Below are 23,055 nucleotides of genomic sequence, written 5' to 3' on the forward strand. Positions count from 1 at the left end.
TGACGTGTTTGGTGTTATTGGCGCAGGCGGGCATAATTTGGTGACATGAGGCACTATGTAGTAGGAGGAAGTAGCTGTGGGTAGGGGATGGGGCTCTAGGGTGTGGGCGGCCAGACCTGTTAGTAGGTGGCTCGTTAGTCTGGGGGGGTGTACACCAATGCAGGGCGAAGCGTGTGTTTGCATTAGGGATGGCGCTCTGGAGAAGTGCATGAGGTGACACACTAATAGCAAGGGGTGGCTTGTAAGCAGTGCAGGAGGGTGAGCAGGTGCCTGGGCACGAAGGACAAAGGGTGGCCAGGAGCATGGTGCACAGAGAGAAAATATATCTGCAGGGGAGAAGGATAATGTTGCAAACTCAACTCTGTGGCTTATCACAGAAAATACATTTATCACCCTCAACATTAGTTATTTGGAACATCATGATTATCCCAAACAGAGGTGGCATGACCATAATGGGAGAGGGGGAAACACTCATCAGAAACCTCACCCATTAAGAAGGAGATGCACCACCCCAGGAGAGCTCACTTGCTCTGCTTGTTGCAGTCAAGGGAGTGCTCCTGGACTCACTGAACGGTCAAATGTTAACACTGTTTCCCTTTGACAGTTCAGTGCCCCAGCCACACAGGCTCAATGGGCCATGCAAGGCCAGGGGTATTTTACTCCCCCAGTCATGCATAGCCCATTGAGGATGCTGGCTGGGGGAACTGCATGTATGCATATGTGAGGGAGCACTCTTGCACCTCCTCACACATACAAACTGAGCGTGGCACCACGTAATCAGCGCTTCAGCTGCTGTGCACATGATCAGGAACCAGGGAGCACTCTGCTTCCTGGTCCCTGTTCATGGTGTACGGGAGTCGCAGGCTCTCTGGAGGACATGGGCGGAGCTGAATCCAGACTGGAGCTGTGTGCAGGTAAGATTTATATATTTCTTTTATAATTCATGTTAACGTTAATGCGTGCGTGAATGAGTGAGTGTATGGTGTATGGATGAGCATGTGAATGAGTCAGTGAATTTTGTGTGTGAATGTGTTGTGTGAATATGTATGCGTTTTTGTGCTGGGGTGGGAGCATGCAACAATGCATTTTATAATATCTTACTGTGGAGGTGCCTTTTCTTTACTGGGCATCTATGATGAAGCTAACATGATAAGTGGTATTATGTGGCTGGACCACCCTGCATTGGAGTTGCCAGTTTGACCAGGCTTTAGTATTGTGGCAAGGCATTTTAATGGCAAAGCCAACAGGAGTATGTTCTTATGTGTGGGTACTGGCATATATTGGCAAGGCCAATTTAGACATGTTATGGTATCATTACTGGCATTATGTGCAAAGCAAATATGATTATGTTCTTATTTGGAAATACTGGCATATGTAGCTGCAGCAAGCATGGAAATGTATGGGCACAGCCAGTGTGAACATGTGTTTTATACTGGCAAACATTACGGTGAACGATATCATGAAAATGTGTTCGGAAATGATCCTGTACATTGTTGATTTGCATCTCTTGGATTTTTTCATGAATTACCCTACAAAACCTATTGCAAACTGTCTAGCTTTTTTACCCAAATTTTCTCAGAAAGTGTGCTATATAATGCACCATTTTAATCTATTATTCAAAAATGTTTCTCGGGGGAGAAACTCCCAGACCACCCTTGGTTGGTTTGGGCACCTTCGCTTCGCTCGGTTGCTCTTGCAAATTCGTGGCGAATATTTACACCCCACCAATTAAGAAATTCACCAGCCGCCAAAATGTCTTCGTGGAGAGATAGATGCCTTTCCTCTACCACTGAGCAGTGCCGCCTTTCCTATTGAGAAGAACAACGCACTACGAGGAAGCACATGTACCCACCGGCTTTTGAAATCAGACAAGCGCATTATTGCTTATTATTGTTTCCACAATAAAACTTTATAAATCCTCCTCACTTGTCGTCCTGTTCAGCGGTGCAATGCTCTACTTACTACCAGGTGACTTCAAGGTTCAGCTTAATAGTGCCCAGGTCATTGATGTCGACTGCCACCACTTGGGGCTTGGCTGCAAACAGGTCCTTCGTTTCACAGGTTACACTTCCCACAAGGATGTGAGTGGCCAGACCCTTCAGCTCTGTGACCTAGAACAAGGCAATGGCAGTCAGACCACTGTGATGATTGTGCAAACATTACCTATGACTTTAAAAACAGTGAGTGGGGGGGCACGTGCAGCACCCGCCACAAAGGAGAGGATCCCCTAACGTTAGTGACAAGTAAGTGGTGGAAAAAGACAGAATAATGTTGAACTATTTCACAAGCCCCTTTTTCAATTCTGACAGCAATTAAGGCTGCTGCTGGCATGGCCATGTTTTGTTCTTTTTTTGCACCAGTTTCCCCCACTGCAATATACTTACCCCCGACTCCTTCACTATCTTCACCATTGCTGCCCATCACCTGAAGACGGGGAGAATCTGGAATGATGGCAGCAGCATTTTTGGACATTAACTTTTAAATTTGGGGATTGTGACTGAATACCCCTGACCTATTTAATGAAATCCTTAGAATGAAAACATATTTTTTGATGTTATTTTATATGCTCCAAAGAAAAATACATATGCAAAAATAGATAGAGCAATATCATACTTCCATGTATTTTTGTTCACAGAAGTAAATGAGCAGCACTATGCACAGAGACCTCAGCTCTAGCATCAAACCCTCTATGCAGCCCCCTACCCCGATCCCAGGTATATATCCACCAAAGTTGACTGCTGCCATCACCGTTTTTCTGACCACCTTAGAAGCATGAGAACCCAAGAAACCCTAAATCCCTTGGACCCCAGAACCCCTAGATCCGTAGAGATCTGTTCATATTTCATAGTTGAAGAGTGTCAGTGAGCCGCTGAGCCACTGAAGGAGAAATGAAATCCCATGAAATAGTCTTTGTGCGTTGTTAAGAAAGCAAGATTAGCTTTTTTTTCCGTTTGACTTTGGCAAAGGGATGCACTATAAAGGTAAGAAATGCTCTCTCTCCTGTGTAAAGAACAGCAAAGAATGAGTCAAACATTGAACTCTCGGCAAAGACAGGCAAAAACAATGCTTAATTTGTGGGGGTGCTTGCCAGGGCTCAGCCCATTATGATCCGCTGCACTTATTATCTCAGACTCCATTCAATTATGATATGGGCCCTCATTACGACCCTGGCGGAGGACCATGGTGCAATTTGCACCATGGTCCATGGCGCAAAGCTGCCAACTCCGCCATGGGGGTTGGCGGACTTACCACCCCATTCCGACCTTGGCGGGGCGGTTAGTCCCCAATCCCCATTTACCCTTCCCCATTCCCATTTTTGCCCCATAGGGTATAATGGGAGTGGGGAAGGCGTTAATTACGCCACCGTAAATTACGGTGGCGTAATTAGCAACAAGTCCCGTAGCGCCATGGATTTTTCCGCCTGCAAAAAGCAGGCGTACAAATCACCATGGCGCTACGGGAACTCGTAGTCAGGCGGAAAGGTACGCCATGCTTTACGCTGGCGTAAACCCCTTTCCGCCAGGGTCCTAATGAGGGCCATGGTGTTTTAGCAACTTTATTATTTAACTTTCTATCACCTAAGAAGCATCTATAAAATCAGGGCAAAATGTTAACAAATATCGTGTTTAAAGACACACTGAAACATTTGACTTACATTAAGACACAACAAGTACATTATGTTGATTGGAATTTGGAAATCACACATCTGCCATAGTTAGTACAAGCATCAACCCCAATGAGCCAGTAAGAGTTGCAGCTTTAACCCTATACATATTGACACTGAGGGGAGTTGCTGTGGATGCTGGCAACAGTGAGCGGGAAGCTACTCGTCCCGATGTGTCATGGGTGTGCTAGAAAATATTGGAGCCCTGACACTTATTTTTTCACAAATTAAGCACTGAGAAAAACAACACAGGTCCACAAACAAGACGTGAAACAACTCAACTCTATCTGACAAAAAATAAAGACCCTGAAGGAGTCTCTTTTTGATCGAAAATGGTATTGGGAAGACATCCGCCTGAACTGGAATCTTTTCAGCACCGACATGTTCTGAAAATGACTGTCTTGTGCCATCAATTATTGTACTAGGGCCCCTGAAAATGTTGAGGGGTCAACTATAATAGGAAAGGCATTCTGATTACTGTCACCTACTGTGTTTCCTACAAGACGCTGAGAAGAGCATAATGAAGCACCATATGATATCCTTGGGGTACAAATACTTTCCATACACAAGAGATGTCATGTAATGTAATGTGATCTAAACTGGATTTGTATTGCACACTTCTGCAATATTAGTGGCATGGTGGTGCCAGTGGCGTATTTATGCTTTCTGCGGCCTAGGTCCAAGTGAGTATATGTGCACCCCACAACCTTACTCCACCTCTGCCAGACTCTGCACCTTGACCAGGTTCCGCCCCTTCAACATATTGTTTCTGTGTTGTTCAAACTAGGCCCTTCACTCCCATTTTGTCCCAATTTTGGCTCCATAACATTACAAGGACGTTTTTAAGGTTGCAGGGATTCAAAAGTTATTGCGTCCTTTCTATTATTTCAAGCTTGTTATCTTCTATATTATGTTAGTTGAAAGAATATTCAGATCGCTGCAGGCCAAGATTTGGAGGAAGGCAGTGGGTTCTACAGTTGAGTGCATTAGAGGTACTTGTTACGGCCAGTTGTCTATTTTCGGCCAGGCCAGAAAACAATCCTCTAGAGGAAGCGATCAGAACATAAGCTGTCTGCCAACTGGACACAAGTGAGAGAGGGTTGGAACAATGAACTCTGATTTCAGTCCTAATATCTGGTTCTCTCACAAATTGTCTGCTGTCACTCTGAGAAGCACCTAGACTGGCCTGTAATATTAATGCAACACAAAAACATTTCTAAATCCGGTCTTGTCAAATGGGAAAGTTTACATATGAAATATATGAAAGTGGTACAGGTACATCTCATAAAAATGTTGAATAAAAATAACTCAACCCTCTTCTCATGGTTATAGCTCTGGTGTTAGAAGGGGGCAACATTATGGAAATAAAGCAATCTATCTGCTGCAGCTGATTTACCTCCTTTCCCTTGGGCTGGAACGTCTTTAAAAATGGCAAAATCACAAGTGGAGTTTGTAAACTCTGCCTGGGAATAAAAACCTCAGTAAAGACAGTTGGAGAAGGTCCTTGGAATCTTTGACTGTGCATTCTCACAGTAGAATAATGTGGTGTTTAGCACCCGTTCCAGGGGCAGTAACGGGTGTTAGCGGCCCAACGGCCCAAGTTAAAGGCCTGAGCAAAGTGAGGGCTTTTAAAGAGGGACCCAGAACGTTAAGACCCGTTCCTGGAATGGGTGCTTAATGCTATTAGCACCCCGGGTTACCAAAGCGGTAACCGGGGTGCTAAAAAAAAAAGGAATTCATTGAGCCCCTCTTCCCTTTCCATGGTGGCCGGAGAAGCGGTGTAACAACAAACAGGTAAGTGGGGGTGAGAAAAGGGCAAACATAATTTAAAATAAGAGAACGGAGGGTGGGGGGAAGATGGAGGCGGGGGAGCCGGCCATCAGGGGGCATTGAACTCAGGCTTTCACCAGTGGTTCAAGCCCATGTTCCTAGCCACCTGATTGGCTGGCTCCCCCGTCAGGATGTTAATGGATAATGGCGACCCTGAACATTCATGTGTGGGAAGCAACAGCATTCCTTGTAGCTGCACAATGCAGGCACCTTTTATAACAAAGTGGTACATACTGTTTACATTATTGCTGTTTGTGCCATTGTCCAAAATGCCCAACAGTCCAGTTAAATTGAGCAATAGGCGTTCCAGCAGAATGTCATCTTTGTGGGTGTGGTTTACGCTATGAGTTTTACTAGATTGCGTTTAAGGTAATTCAAAATGTTTGTTAACACTGTAGAGTTAGTTTAACTGTACATGAGATTTGTGGGTATATATATAGATGTCCTGCTGTCGTTTGAAGTACTGTTTCACAGTAAAAGTTGTAATTTCTATAAAAAAAAGAATTCATGTAAAGATTATTTATAAACACCACAGTTATGCATTATGCATTGTGTGACATACTTTGCAGTTGGTTATTCTGGTAATACTGAGCGTGCAGCAGAATGTCATCAAAGACACATGATAAACCCAGCAGGGATGCTGTTTGCCTTCTTTACAGGTGTGCAACAGTGTGTACTTTTGGCATACAATTTTTGTGCTCACCCTTCTATGGCTTCGGGTATCCTTTCACAAGTTTCATGATGCACTTCCACATTTAGATTTACTCTTCTCCATTTTAACTTCTCTATGATCTATTTCATGCCTGCACCTTTTGGGAGGCCAAAGACCTCTGAAATGTGGGGCTGGAGAGGGAAATTAGTGCTTACTTATGAACATCATTTTGGTGCCAGTGGTGCATCATCCTGGTGGGGAGGAGGGACAAGGGAAGTTAGTGAGAAGAGAGGTAGGGGCAGTTGCAAAACCTGACGTGTTGATGGGTGCAGGCCAGAAATAATTGAGTCCTGTGTGGTGGAGAGACGTGGGTGTCCGTATAACCAGAGAAGAGAACCCAAGATCCCAATGCTGCCAATATGGGGATACTTTCACAGCCAACGGAGGGGTGGCATGTGATAGGGATAAAGGTGTTGTGGGACTTTTCAAAGGGAGAAATCTCCATGTGCGTGCAGTAGTTAATACAGTGGTCTGGGTGCAAGCAGGTTTAAGGATGCAGTGTGCATGGGGGGCTTCTGCAACTCAGAAAATCTGGTAAGATACTGAACGTTGAGTAGATCAGTTATGGGTGGGAGGGAGAGATAATTCTGCAGGCTCTTGAGGAGTCCTCTGACTGTGCTTGATGGGCAGGGATTAAATCTGTGGGTGGTTGAAAAGGTAGAGGCCCTGTAATTAAGTGAATGGATCAGGACAGCAGGGTTCTTGATATCCTTTCTTGTTAAATTGTGGTAGATCATTGCAGGTATTGAAGTATCAAGTGTCTGTGAATGATGGGTTAGACTAAACCATTAGCATTTCAGTTAGTGGTTGCATGAACACTTACATCACCTCATTGTAGACCTAGTCACATGTCAGTAAATAAAGAGACTTAATTTAATATTTTCATTAGCCCTGTCAGATATGGTGAGCACAAGACATGAATTTAGCGGACCGTACTCACAAACTGGGTGGCAGGAGTTACATACTAACCTTAATGGAAATCAGCCCGTTAATGAGAGCCAAGAAAAACATTTCATCTCCGTCCCAGCTTTGCTTGCCGTTGACTTCTATCTTGCCTTTCAATTTCCACCGCTGGCGACCGATTCTCATGAAAATCTGGGCATTAAAACACTGGATTAACTCTCGCACACATTTTTTTACTTTGGCAAAATACTGCATTGACACACAGTCTAAAAACATACAAAGACAGGAATATTCTCTGACAACTACTTTTACATTAAAAAAATGGTCTGGCCTCAATGGGCCCGCTGCCTTGCTATGCCACAGGACTGCAACAACTGGTAATTTCACCATAAAATGCAGATAACAATCTGGCTATCCTTGGCATTGCCAAATCAGATCCCCTTGTGGAAAATAAATGTGCCAATTGTTAAGATGGATTTCTGATCTCTGTCCTGGGGGGGCAGAGGTTCAGAAGGCCAGCCAAGTTTCTTGGAACAGGGTAACCTCTGGACAAGCCAGACCAATCAGGGTAGCGATGGCAGCAGTCAAGACTAGGTCTCAAGAGGGGTGAGGGTGATTGAAAGCCCGCAATGAGCACACAAAGCAAGGACGCTTACAAATTACTCCAAGCAGGTGTTATATTAGAAATATAGACACATTTATTACAAGGCCTTTGTAACATGGACCATAGTAAAGAATCACGGTAAAACTCAAGTAAACCAACACATCACAATCAGATACAATATATATACAATTACCGAAGGGTCTAAAGAGTTAGAAGCACGAAATATACAGACCACCTAGATGGGGAGGAAAACAGGCAGTGCAAGTAATCGTTAGACCCAGTTCGCCTTCAGAGGCCACCTAACTAGAAGGAAGTCCGAGCCCTACGAAGAGTGGAGCCTTGTGCTCAAAAGTACCTGCACACGCTGGTGCCAATTAGCCAAGGAGAGTCTCTTCAAGGAAATCATGCAGTTCAGAGCGGTGAACAAAGGAGGACGAACAGATCTCCGCTACTCAAGCGCGGCCTCCACTTGTGGGCAGAAGCAGAGCCCGAGTGCGAAAAAGGCGTGCTGTTTAACACAGCAAGGAAAAGCTACAGGCTACTGCAGGAGGGCGACCGGTTCCTAGCATTGCTAGTCACTGGTCCCTGATGCAGGCAGACCCAGGCTTCTCCGTGTCAGTTTCAGTGCTGGCAGGTTCAGATCCGAGCAGGGGACGTCTTGGCGTCGTGTAGATTCCATGGCAGCAGAAGTTAGAGTTGAGGATGTCCCAAACGCAGTGAACCCGCACAGATTGTTACCACAGCAGGGCAACGCAGCGGCCATGTGTATTTCAGCCCAATGCACACTTCTCACCTCAGACCTGGGAATGCCAAGTGTACGAATCGCGTGAGAGTGCTAAGGACTCGGAATACAGCAGCAACCTGGCGGCGGTGACAGAGCAAGGCTCCTGGGTAGGCTGGTCAGTCCACTGGATGGCCCAGGGACGCTTCCAAAGGCTTACGTGCAGGAGATGATGAAGATGCCGAGAATGGTTGTTCCCACTATTCCAAAGGGTCGAAGTACCAGTACAGGCCTTCTCGTTCGATCAGAGGCAGAATGGTCTCACAGGGCGACAGCAGTGCAGAGGAGCAGTCCTTCAGCGAATCACCAGCGAGTCCTCGGTTCAGCCTCTTAGTTGCAGGATACTTGGCTCCTGTATCCGTCGTTCGTGAGAACTCAGGAGATCGACATAGTAGTGGTGTTTCCAGCCTCCTCTTACCCAGAGTTCCCTTCGTGCCAAAACGGAGAGGACCCAATGGGAGATCTGCTCACAAAACACTCACACCATACGTGGACCTATCACGGACCACAGTGGTCCCAGGCATTCAAGACACACTAGACTCTCTGGCACACAGGATGTGTATTGGGACCAGACATCCCAGCCCACGTCCTGTATGCACACACAAGGCATGCAGAAGCCCGCGAAAGCATCTGTGTTTCGTGGGAAAGTACATGCCCAAATAAGGACGGCCCCGGGTTGGCTCGACCTGGGGAAGGTGAAGGGGCAAGACGGTCAGCGGACAGGACAAAGAACCTCGTGGCATGGCCATTTTTGAAGCCAGGCCACCCATTTTGGCCAAACGTGAAAAGCGCGGTTAACAGGGCAAAAGGGAGCTCAAAACACAAAGAAACGATCGCTGCCACCAGTCCCGTCCGTGACATACTTGCACAGTTCGTTATAAATCCATCAAGAGTTTCTAGTGCCTGTAGAATGACTAGAGACCCAAGAGCGCGGTAATGTAAGTTACGGTGCACTCTTGTGCCATGTTGCACGAACGCTGCAACATGAGAAAAGAACTACGGAAAACAACGTTTCCCGGTACTGACTGTTTTAAGGGCATGTCAGTTTCCCCGTAAGATTGGAGCGAAAGCCCAGAGGAGTGCGGCGGAAGGCTGCGCTTCTCTGGCAAAGTCTAGACCAGGGTGTAAAACAATAGCAAAACGTTTGGGGGTTGCCACATGGAAGGAAAATTACCTACAATATGAAATCTTTCCTAACACCAATGGTTTATGATCCCTCCTTATTACATAAGGAATTCCCCACACATAGGTTTTAAAAGAATTTGAATCAAAATAGCAGGCCAAACTCTCATGCTCAATGGTGGAAATTTTTAATTCTGTCACCATCAAAGCATGTGATGCAAAACCACTCAGACCCATTTCCTAGAATGGCTAAGAATCACACCCAAACCGCAACCAGAAGCATCCAATGTTATGATTGTCTCTGCCATGGGGTGGAATCTGTGCAAAGTGGGTGCATTAGCCACTCCCTCTTTCATCCTCCTGAACACCTTCTCTTCCTTACCCCCCACACAAACTTCAACCTCATTTTCAACAGATCTCTTAATACAGCAAAATCTGCAGAAAGGTTTTCCACAAATGTAGCATAAAAATCAATCAAACCCAGGAATTACTTCACTTCATCCTTGCTTGACGGCGAACCTATTTTCAAAATGGTGTCTACCATCTCTGGGCACGTTTGCAATCACTTCCTAGTCAGTCTGTGACCCAAAAACAATACCTGGTGTACCTCAAATTGACAGTTTTCCTTTTTGACCACTCTACCTCCTCCATGGTGGTTAACATCTCATTCACTCTATGCAAAGGAGGTCTATTGACTAAGATGTTACAATTTAAATCCCTTAAATTAACACATAACCTGATCGGCCATCTGGACTCTGAGTCACAACAATAGGGGATAACCATTTACTACATTCAATGGTTCTATGACACCCTGTTCACTCAAAGCTCACACCTCCATTCTCACTTTTTCTCTCAACCCCAATGGCAGATTCCTAACCTTATGCACGCACGCAACAGCATTCGCCTCAAACTAGATGTTGTGACAATACCCGTGTAACCTGCCAATCTATTTGCGGAATACATCACAGAATTTTATTCCCACTTAATCCATGAATTTATCTGACGTAGTCTTTCCTACCAGCCTCACCTGCAATTCTTTCCCTGGATCTAACCCTAACCAAGTTAACCCTAGTGCATCCACCCCAGCAGACAAACACCCTTTGCCGCTATGTACACTTTGGCATGAATATGTTTGGTACCATAAGCAATGTTATTCCAAACAAAGCCCTGGATGTCAATCCTACCAAACCCATATGCTTTAGGCTGAATGTCAGATATGTGCAATGTATGACTCTTATCACCCTAGATTCTCCTCTGAAATAATGGTGTAAGGTGACCCAGACTCTGCTAATGGCTTTAACTGTCCAACCTGCCACCACAATTTCCACCTCAGGAGGAACATATTCACCATATTCATCCTCACCCACAACATACTTAACACTTGATTCAGCTTCCGACACTTTGTTCAACTTACACAATCTGGTGAAATTCCTCATTCTTCTGCACTTCCTGCACACTCTCATTGCAGGACACTCTTTGGGATTCATCGCATGCTTCTCAAAACCACAACTCAGACATTGCCCCTTACACAAAACGTATTGGGGTACTTGACTGCTTCCCACCACCCTGTTATACCTCTTTACCACACACAACATTGACTCCTCCCCGACAATGTTTTTATCACTCCCATTATCTCTCACCAGCTGCACACTCTCCTTGCTTTTTGCATTCACTTCTTTCAAGCGCTTGCTTTTAACTCCATACCCTGGGCAATGGTCAATGACTCCTGCAAAGGAGGATTCTTCGCTTGCATGAACCATTCCTGAATCTTCGGATTGGATGTGTGCATCATTAACTGATCACAGAACTACTCGTCCTCCATCCAGGTAAATTTACATGACGCTAACAGCCCCCTCAAATCAGCCACAAATGAATCCACCAATTCACCAACCCCTTGTTTCCTTGAAAAAAATGTGTATCTCTCCAACACCACACTCACTTGCTTGCCATATTGTGCTTTCAATTTCCTCATTGCCTTTCCGTACAAACCATCCCAGTTCCCCCCTACCTTCTTCCCTTTCAACTCCTTGTACATCGGTAACTTTTGTATCACTCTAACCGCTTTTGCCCACACACGAGTTGAAAATGTTCTTTCATCAGAGAATCTCGTTAAACTAAATGCCATAAAATAGAACTTAAAAAGACCTTTCCAGTCCTCCCACAGAACTGGCGGCTCAACAGGGGTAGTCAAAAATATGGGGTCTAAATTCTGCATGGCAAGACTTGATAACCTTAAAATAGAAGAAAATAAACAAAAGTCACAAGTATGAGGAAGAAGGATGTCCCTGGCAGGATCGAATTCCCAGTGCCGCCCTAAATGTCCCTGGCAGGATGCCAACCTAAATGTCTATGGCAAGACAATTTCCCACTGCCACCTAAAATGTCCCTGCAGGGAACAAATTCCCACTGCCACCTTACTGTCCCTGGCAGGATGCCAACCTAAATGTCCCTAGCAGGACGATTTCCCACTGTCACCTAAAATGTCCCTGGCAGGACAATTTCCCACTGCCACCTAAAATGTCCCTGGAGGGAACAAATTCCCGCTGCCACTTTAATGTCCCTGGCAGGATGCCAACCTAAATGTCCCTGGCAGGACGATTTCCCACTGTCACCTAAATGTCCCTGGCAGGACGATTTCCCACTGTCACTGTAATGTAGCTGGCAGGAATAATTTCCCACTGCCACCTATAATGTCTGCCACCTTAAATATCCCTGATGGCAAGTTCACATTTCCAACTTTAATGCACCGCAAACACAGGATCCAGCGCCTTAAACGTTGCCTGACCTTAAGGTGGCACAGTGTCTGTAATTTCACCCCAATGTCTGCTTTTGGCCTACTTGGCCTTATGTGGCACACCTTCTTAAAGTTTGCTGCCTGACCTTTAGGTGGCGTGGCATGCAACAAACAACACAATGTCCACTTTGCACTGGGCCTTCCTAGCAGGATACTGCCTGAACATTAGGTGGCGCAGCGTACAGCCGACAACACTGTGTCCGCTATGGACAAGCCTGCTATTGAGGAGGCACGATATGCGCATAGACAACACGTTGGCACGGCCGGCCTGCCTCCACAGCATGAAACAGTCACAAAGTGCATACAGGCACAGCCCCCACAGACTGCTAAGCTGCCAGCCTCTATGCACCGGCCCAGCACTGCCCTCCCGACCACGATCACCTCACTGGCGATGTCAGTTCACTGCAGCCAAAACAACCTTCATCTGGACCCAGAACAGACAGCGACTATCCACATCAGCCCCGACACAGGCTTCGGTTCCCTAAAATGCTGGACAGACGCACCACTGCCATTACGCAGCCGACGACATCCTTCCTCAGAGACTGGTAAGTGCTCTGCTACTCTCTGGGGGCCTTCCTCCTCTGCCACCTTCGTCCCCACTAATGTTTCAATCATACACAGCCACCAATAAAGTGGGCAATTAAAGGATATCTATTAAAAGTATAAGACCCTGAGGCAGGTCCAACCTCAAGCAGACATATCTCTAAACAACTGTCACTTTCCAAAGTAGAACAATGGGCAGCCATTGCGTGCGGCTAACAGATTCAACAGCTGCCATGGTGATGTTACCTACAAGGGCTGACCATCCTGCTGATTCTTATCACCATTAGCACCCAGGAGTGAAAAACGTGTGTTCTAATGCAGTTTAAAAACAAAAGAAACAAAAATTAAAAAGCCTTACCTTAGGCCATGACGAATTTTACATCGCCCCATCTAGATTCAGGAAGTCCATTTTAGGAGTTCATTACGAAGCCGGAACGAACACCGGAAACGAACTACCGGAACAGGATGTTGCTACAGAGAATTGGACACAGCTGGAGCTAAATACAGGGTTTTTATTTTATAAAATGCTTTTGCACCTATCTTTTACCCTGGTGGCTGCTAATTGGCATAGTGGTTGGGTGGGAGCAAAGTCAGAAGCGGCAGCGGTGATGGGAGTGCAACTCTCAGACTGCTCTGAATGCAGGCTTACACCAGTTAATAAAGCCTGAATTCCGAGCTGCCTGACTGGCTGAGCATCCTCTCTAGGGTACTAATGACATTGCTGTCATGATAAGATTGTGAGACTAAAGTGATTGATAAAGAACAAGCATCTAAGAAAATGTAACCCAATATGAAAATTGAAGATAAATGATAATTGTTGCTCCTGAAGAAGAGAGAACTATCTCGAAACACATCGAGCTTTAATTTTACTTTTGAAAATAGTTTTCACCAAGAAAAGTACAGATAAGCAATGAATGTTGTACAAAGTAATGTAATGCATTATGTATGAATTGATCCATTTGTATGTAGGATACAGTTCAATAATCATTTAAAATATATGTCTAAAGACTAGAGATTCTGAATAAATTGCCTGAGTAGGCTAATTATTAATACTCTGAAACAGTTGTTCACTTACTTACGTTGATTGTAAAATTGCATAACAAGACACAAATCTCTTTAAAATATTGACTGAAAATATTTTTCAGCAAACTGAGAAAATGGACACTTTGTTCATTTTCAATGTATCTGCTGTCAGGCAACACATTTAGAGGGGAAACCCTTTAATAACGACAACAGAGCTATTGTATAGTTTATTAGTGAGGATAGGCATGAAAGGGAACAGAGCAAGTTCAATCTTCCAAATGTGAAAAGTCACTGAAGACACTAACTTAGCAGGATAGACCAGGGAGCCAGTCAAGAAACTGTCGCAGCCAATAAATAAAATAATTAAAACTTTCCAGAACAAGACAGCCACAGCATTAATTTGGAAAATAGACAATTTCCAGCTTGGATATCAGTGGATGGTCTGTCTCGTGCAAAATTAGGTAATGACTACCCCAATTACTAGGCAAGGGCAACTGTATAGTATGTGGCCTGGTAAACTAAGCAACGCCCACAATGCTTTGTGATTAAGCTTCTCAAACGAAATATACATGTCTTATGTAGGACTGAGGAAGAGTCGCATGTGGTTGATCACTAGCTATGAAAATCTGAACAACTCCACATAGAAGAAGTTTACATCTCGCCTGTAGAAGATGTTTACATCAGGATCGGACTCTCCCTGTAGGGCAATAGGGCAATTACTGAATTGCAGGTACAACATGCTAACGTGGGCCCGTTTTTTGTGTGGTCAAAGTGAGTATGTTTTTTTACTTACTTCACAATGCAGCTAATAGTTTTGACAAGTGTTACTCAACACATCTATCTATCTATATTTATAAAAGTGAAAATGTGTGGGTTTGTGGCAGGGTCTGTGGCTTGGCGAAGCGTTGTCCCTTATACAATTCCACACTGCTTCACCAATCTGCACTGAATTTTGCATAGTTATCTGTTAGGACCCTCCGGACAATACTGGCTACATGACATTTGGACACTCTACCCTGTTCCCTGGATTTCAGCAAAAGTCAAAATGTGTGGGTTTGCAGTTTGGCGAAGCATTGTTCCTTATACAATTCCACATTGTTTCACAAATCTGCATCAGATTTTGCATAACCTGTTAGGTCCCTCCGGACATTACTGGCTACATGACATTGGCACACCCCATCCCTTTCCCTGGATTCCAGCAAAACTCTAAATTTGTCTGTGGCTTGGCGAAGTGCTGTTCCATATACAATTCCACAGTTTCACCAATCTGCCGCAGATTTTGCATAGTTACTTGTTAGGACCCTCTGGGCATTACTGGCTACATAACATTTGGACACCCCACCCGTTCCCCGGATTGCAGCACCTTCACACATGAGATGGTTGCCTGAAATCGGTAAAACATCAATGTGGTCATAGAAGGACCAGTCCTCAACCCTAGCATGCATGGTTACTGGGACATTTGCACTGCAATACACCACAATGAACTGAACCACGTCAGGGTGAGGCAACATGTGGGGAGAGAGTACAGTAGATCCCAGTATGCAGCAGCACACCAACTCTTGCCTCCCCCAATGCCTGCTCGGCGGTATGTCAGACAGCCACACACACCCATTCTCAGTGCAGTTTACTTCAGAGTGCAACGCACATCAAGCGATAAGTGAATCAGAACAGCAACCCACATGATCATTGATTTTCAACAATTGATGAGTGTTGTCATGTCTGTCCACAGAACCCATTCAGAGAATGGGTAATATTGCTGGTATTATATAAAATATACAATTTGCAACAGATCCTACCAAAAAACTCCCCCTTAGGTACTACACAAACAATCTGTCACAAAACAAATTAGTTGGGATTTTCAACTGTGGTTCATTGTTTCATTAGTGCCGAGGGCAATTTTATACCCTAACCCAGAGGTCTACAAACTGTGGGGCGCGCTCCCCCAGGGGGGCGCTGCCGCATCCCATGGGGGGTGCGAGAGTCCAGTATAAAATGTAAAAAATATATATATATATATTTTTTTTTTTTTCGATTGGAGGAAATGGGAAGGGGCAGCTCACTTGGTCAGACTGGACCATAAAATGCTCTTAGGCACCAATGAAAAAATGGCCAGCAGTTGCAAATGGATATTCAGTCCTTTAGTCACAGACTGTTTGAATAGTACCCAAGGGGTTGTTTTTTGTTCAAATGTAAACAAATTGTGATATTTAAAGAATATTTATTCAGCAATAATGGTCAAAACTACTAGCTGCATAGTGAAGTAACTCCTCAAACTGGCCCACATTGGCCAAAAAAGTGGCCCATTTTGACTGGCCTACACTAGCATTTTGCATTTTTGGTACAGTCATCGCCTTATTGCCCTATAGGCCAGTCCAAGCCTGCCGGATCATCCATAATGGGTGAGAGGGCGTCCACCCACTGGCCACCTCAACCATTATGGAGGAGCCGAGGAGCCAGCCCAGTGAAACACTGAGCACTCCCATAGCTGCTTTTCCCAGCTGAGGGAGTGCTCCTGGGCTGGCTTAACTGTCAAAGGGAAACACTGTTTGCCTTTGACAGTTCAGTTCCCCAGCCGCACATGATCACTGAGCCATGCAACGCTGGGGGTGTTTTGCTTCGCCAGCCTTGCATAGCTCATTGGAAATACTGGCTGGGGCACTGCATGTATGTATGTGCATGGGGGTGCTCCTGCGCCTTCTCGCACATACAGGCAGTGCAACCTGGAGCGGGGCATTTTAGCAACCACGCGCAGGCCCCTGCAGAAGGTACGTTTATGGCAATTTATTTTATATTTAAATATGTGTATGGATGTGTGTATGCTTGTGTTATGGGACTGTGGTGGGAGCAGGATGGGCGGCAGCACTGGGATAGTGGTGGGATTAAGGTGGCGAGAGCCCAGGTTCTATACTTGGAGGAGGGTGCGGTGACAGCACGCAAAAGTTCATAGCGATTTCTACATACTGTCCATCTGGCACTTTTGGGGGGGCCCGGCCTGCCCAAACTTTGCTCAGGGGGGCCCAGGCCAACGTTTGAAGACCACTGCCCTAACCAGACTCTGCTTTATATAGGATGTATCAATGCACTATGTGTTTCTTCATGTCCTCATCAAACATGTTGTTAATGATAACCTACATGTTCTGCATTGCCATTATGACCTTATTAATTTTACCAAAGGCTTAAGGCTGCTCTTCGCAGCCCAGCGCAGAATTTCTATAGCACGATTGTTAGCCTCGTAACAGCTGCAAAAGCAACCAGAATTCGCGCATGTGCAGGTGGTCTTCAGAGCAATGCGAGTGTCCATAAACTACATGCCTGTTCCAATTGGCAAATGTGGGGTGTGAATGAGCAATGGAGATTATGAGTAAGTCTGTTCTCCTTAATTAAGAATTGAGAACTTACATACAGAAAAGGCAGGGACATCACTTGCAGGTTATGCAAAGGTGTAGGCAGGCCTGGCTGATGATGTTTGGGGGGCCCCTTTACAACATGATGGTTGGGGGACCCCTTCTTAGGGCGAAAACAGTGTGAGGCATCCAGGGGGTGCGTACATTACAATGACGACAAAGATAAGGTTAATAGCCTCTGATTATCACGAGATTGCCACCCTTCTTGTCAGCAAGTGGCAGATGTGGAGGATCCAGTGTTAGAAGGCAATGAAGTGATAACACTTCTGTATATCCTGTGGGAGGTGACGGCCGGAAGGGCTCCAGGAAACGCATTTTGTAATGTGAGACCTGAAAAGTGCACATTTTAAGCCCCAGAAAGAAAATAGAGAAAGGAATATATTTCTGTGTTACATGACTGCTGACTGCCAACATCGGGGCAGTTGCTGAGGCTCGAGGTCTCTTTATTTTTGAAAAGGTTGAAAGGCCCTTATGCTGTCTCTGGGTGTAGGCTTGGTAGCATGTGTCAAGAGTGAATTGTCCTTAAAAAAAAATTCAAAGATGAAAACATAGATGCATCTCACCTCATACTGATCGCCTGGGCAAAGACGCGCAAATCCAGCCAGACCTGTAAGAAAAAAAGGTTGGATTTTATTTTATGAAGATGTTAAGTTTTCGGCAAGGATGATTTGTTAAGCGAGGTGAAGTACCATATGTACGAAAACATACAGTTTCTGTGAGATGATCACATTTTAGATGCATAGTTTGACCAGTGAGGAATTTTTATTTTTCATTTTTTTCGTACATTGCTGATTTATGACTTGCAATGATCTATATTGGCTGATCAACAACATTCTGAAATAAGTGAACAGAAAAAAATAAAATCATCTTTGCGAAGTCGTCGCAGTGTTCCCATAATGTTAAAATCGGCAGTAACTAGAAAAAGCAGAAAATGGGACTCAATGGTTCGATACTCTTTTTAGACCATTTATGCCAATGAGCAAATGCTTAGATCATGTCATTAGGTACTAAGGTGCACTCCATACGCCATAGTTGGGAACACATGTTGTGGAAATAAGTTATTGGCACATGGAGCTATCCAATCAGATGGCCAGGAACGCTGGCTGAATCCAATAGGAACTGTCCATGTTACATTCAGGGTCACCTGCACCTCTACTGCAGGTCTTTCTTTTGCCATCTGCCCTAGTCCCCGCATTCCCTCCTCGTCCCACAGGAATCCTACACACCTCTCTGCCTCAGAAAAAATAACATCTGCTCTTGGTCTCTAGCCACATCATGCTGCTTCTGTGGACGCCTGCAGCATGATCATAGAAATAGTGAAGACCCTCACTGCAAGCATTCCTTCACTATTCTCACCAATCTTTTTTCGGTGTGTGTGGCATGCAAAAAGCTGATTGCCCTTGTAAAAACACACCTATTGGCATCTGACATGTTTTCCTAGGCCCCAGAAGTGTTCATATCCGTTCTGGAGATTTACAGTCTGGCAATGGCCCTAAGCCTTCCAATATCGTTCACTAGCTTGGGCCTGTCAGCTCTGTCTAGCGAGCCATGCCCCCCCCCAGAACAACTGTTAATGTTACATTGAAACACAGGGTTGCCAATATGCTGCCACTGTAAAGAACCGAAAGTCCCCCTTATGCACAGGTGCTCAATGAAACTGGGAGCACCTGTATGGTACACCAGGCATAGTGCAAACAAAACATAACATAGCAAAATTGAAAGAATCAATGTGCAGACATCACGTTTCCACCAATACACAATAATTTTGAACACAATCACATCTTAATCATGCTTCACAATTCCATGGTCCTCTCATCTGAATCTTTGAAGGTTAGGCACTTCAGTACAAAACACTTCTGTTTTTAGACCTTCACCCAGAATTGATCAAAGTGGCCTTAGTGCAAAAAACAAGATGGTGACATGCCAATGGGTTTTCATTGTATTCAGAGTTATCTTCGTCCTTGTGGATTGATCATCGGAGGTCATCTATCAAGTCTATGCATTCATGACTATTGAAACGACAACGGACAAAGCCAGCCATTTTTGCTTTTTCTATAGGCAGGTATCACCTCTATTTATATTATATGACTTTTATATATTACACCTTTTCATATATCATCCCCCTAAAAAATACACATGAATGCAGGTCTTTTCCTTCTCTTTAGAAAACAAAACAATAGCAACATGTAACTACGAGTCATTACATATTCTATATAAAAGAGACAAACAAGTCCATTAATTCACATCGGTTTGCCAGGTTATTGTATTGCTTAGAAATGAAGTCGCGGAAGGCTCACAAATGAGTTAGTACAATTCTACAATAATGTAACATATTGTTTCTACATTTTTATGTTTTGTCTTCTGCCTAATTTCCAGTGAAAAGCAGTTTCTGAACTATCTTATTTTCAACATTTTTGTAAGCATTTTTCTTTCCACGGTTATCTTCCATGTTGCGAAATGCCTTCAATTCCTTAAAGAGGAAGTGACATTATTGGAGAAGACGAAGTTCAGTCTGCAGACCCATTATAGCAGCAAAGGTTGCATTGTCGTTCACTGTACACCTACAAGATTTCTTACCTACATATCTTACTCTACCAGTGGTAATAGTACCAGAAGTAGCCATGCTACTGTTCTATAAGCAGAAGTAGCACTACTACCAGTAGAAATATGACTGTTACTACAAGCAGTAATCCTTTCAGTAACAATAGTATTACTGTTACTCGTACTACTTTAATAGTTCTACTACTAATACTAGTGCAAGTATTGCAGTAGTAGAACTATTAAAACCACCAATATACGTAGTAGCATCAGCATTATCTCTGATTCCATTAGTAGTAACAGCTGACGTACTATTACTACTGGCAGCAGTACAACGACTATTATCAATACTAACACTATTAGAGCTAATATTCGTAGTACCACTAGTACAGGTATCAGAAGAAGTAGTACCACTACCATTGTGCCCATTATTACAGTGATATCACAGTAGTACTACAAGTATCTGCAATGGTAGTAGTGAGTGCAGCTACCAGTACTAATATTACTACCAGTAGTACTAGAGTTACTTCTGTTTGTAGTTGTAGTAGTGCTTCTACTGATCTTTTTAGTAGTACGAATACTGCTGCTGCTTCTGTTAGTAGTAATAGTCATTGTTCTTTTAGTAACCCTGATACTGTAAGTAGTACTGATAGAGGCACTACAACTAGTTGCAGTAGTAATGCTAATATATATCATTACTACATCAACTAGTGGAAGTACTGGTGGTAGCAGCAGCAATGCTACCACTACTGCTGATAGCAGGACTGCTACTGCTGGTGGTGGTAGCAGTGAAGTTGCCATTACACATAGTACTAATACTACTGTAAGTAGTATGATTGGCACTGCAATTAAACGGGAGGGGCAGGATTACTATGTATAGTAACTTTTTGTTGTAAAGACACATTTACATTTGCATCTCTTCATGGATAATAGATATGCACGCTGCACTTGCACTCGTCATCTGATTTTCCTTCCAGTTAAAGGGATGTAGTGCAGTTGACAAAAATAGTGGGCAATGTGAGTAATAAAACTACTTAAATGTTAACAATAAGATAGATGTGGTGTGATTTGGCATGTAAATTGGCAGAAGACAAAAAATAACAAGGAGCAACATATTTTACATTTATAAAAACTGTATAACCCCTTTAAGAAGTAATTCCTAAGAGGCAAAAGTAAAAAAAAAAAGAAGTTATTTTTAAAAACATAATGCTGTTTGCTAGTTGCAATCAATTAATATCTTCCATCCAGATATTTGCACCGGACGAAATGGATATTTTTTTTAAATAATACGAAATTTTACATGGCTATAGCTAGGTATCAGCTGCAGTGCTGCAATTAACCCATTAACTTCCAGACAACTGTTTTTACAGAAAGAGATGATAGTAATGTAATGACCAACACATGCAACACGGGGTGGTGATACAGCCTGCTTAGAAGTGCCCAATTACAACATATAAATATAACAGGATTTCGGAGAAACAAGGCTCACAAAATCATTCTCTGATAGCAGCAACGTTAGAGGCAACTTTATCGTCTTTTTCGGCTAAACGCCTTAAAACTTGGTTGGCGGCAGGAAATGACGCGCAACCTATATGACGGCTGATGGAGCTGCCTTTTTCACCCTGTCAACATACCAAAAGGCAATTCTGGCTGACAAAAAATCCGAATGTGCTGTTAATAGGCCCAAAGCACTTTCGAGTTAGTCCAATCTCTTTCTACAGCTACGAAAGCTTGTGCTTCCATTAAATCTTCGTAAGCTCTTTGTGATTCCCTCTCCTCTTTTTTTCATTTTAAAATTGAATCTATCCTTAAGGATATTAGTGAAAACTCTGTCAGGAGTGTCACTGTTCAGTCATCATCTGAACTATCAGCCCCCAACGCCTCATGGCTATCCTTCCCGTTTTTTTCTGAGCAGGACATTTCCACAGCCATTCATAGCCTTAATTCAGCCACGCCTGCGGATGCCATACCACTGTCTGTGCTAAAAGATATCTCTGGAGACCTGATTTCACATATTACTACGGCAGTGAATCTGTCATTTCAAGAGGGGTTTATTCCCAAAACACTGAAGCATGCCTGTGTGCTTCCTCTTTTGAAGAAGCCCTCCTTAGACCTGGGTGTGCTTGCTCACTTTTGGCCCATTTCTCTTCTCCACGCTCTGATGAAGGTCTTGGAGGCTCTTGTTTCTCCCTTTCTGTGATCCTTTTTGGAAACTTCTAGGTTTTTCAATACATTTCATGCTGGCTCTCGGCCGGCGAGAGGAACCAAACCAGTAGACGATCTAACCCGCTTAGTCGATCAGGGTCGGGTGGGAGCGCCTCTCCTGCTCTACCTGTCAGTGGATCATTCGATTCTGATCTCACGGTTGTCGAACGCCGGCCTGGGCGGCCAAGTACTGAGCTGGTTCGCCACCTTCCTTGCTGGTCAGTCTCAATCTGTTTTTTTACCTCCTTTCTGCTCACAATCCATCCCACTGTTTTGCAGAGTCCCACAAGGATCCGCTTTGTCACCAATCTTGTTTAATATTTTTATTTGTCCACTTTTGCTTCTTATTCTGTCACATGGCTTCAGTTTTTATTCTTACGCGGATGATAAACAGATCCTGGTTCGTCTTGATCTCGCCCTGAAACTGCCTCTCGGCTTAGAAGCTGTCTCGAGAATCTGGGCACCTGGATGACTAATAATTCACTAAAACTCAATGGCAGCAAGACTGAGGTTCTTGTGGTAGGTACGACTAGTCCACTTTGCTTTTGGACTCCTGAGTTTTGGCCTGTTTCTCTTGGCCAGTTTCCTCTTCCACATCTTTTGGTGAGAAATTTGGGGATGAAGTTCTCAGCTTCCCTCTCCATGTCAGAGCAGGTGGGCGCAGTTTGTAAATCTGGCCATTTCAAGTTGCGCACCATGAGGAAGGTCCAACCTTTTATTCCTTGTAATCTTCATGCCCCTGTGGTAGCTGCACTTGTCCTCAGTACAGTCGATTACTGTAATTCACTGTACTTTGGCCAACCACACCATCTGATAAATTGCAATCAGTTGCTCCAGAATGCGGCGGCTAGAGCAATCTTGCATCCCCCTTTTGGAGCACAAATGTCACCGCTTTTGAGATAGCTGCACTGGCTCCCGATTGAAAAACTGAT

General features: G+C 44.2%; 1 protein-coding gene across 8 annotated transcripts in view; it reads right to left on the bottom strand.

The window, feature by feature from the left end:
- Positions 1-23,055, bottom strand: part of RIPOR2 (RHO family interacting cell polarization regulator 2) — a 1,323,029-nt gene that overhangs the window by 293,984 nt on the left and 1,005,990 nt on the right. For all 8 annotated transcript variants that reach the window (XM_069613633.1, XM_069613632.1, XM_069613630.1 and 5 more), the window contains exons 9-11: positions 17,944-17,987; positions 7,176-7,301; positions 1,963-2,111 (exon numbers count right to left, since the gene is read on the bottom strand). In XM_069613633.1, the coding sequence (XP_069469734.1) occupies positions 1,963-2,111; positions 7,176-7,301; positions 17,944-17,987 (319 nt within the window). The remainder of the gene's footprint in view (positions 1-1,962; positions 2,112-7,175; positions 7,302-17,943; positions 17,988-23,055) is intronic.

Source organism: Ambystoma mexicanum, chromosome 5p (genome assembly GCF_040938575.1).
Source record: "Ambystoma mexicanum isolate Mex_15411 chromosome 5p, UKY_AmexF1_1, whole genome shotgun sequence".
Taxonomy (NCBI): domain Eukaryota; kingdom Metazoa; phylum Chordata; class Amphibia; order Caudata; family Ambystomatidae; genus Ambystoma; species Ambystoma mexicanum.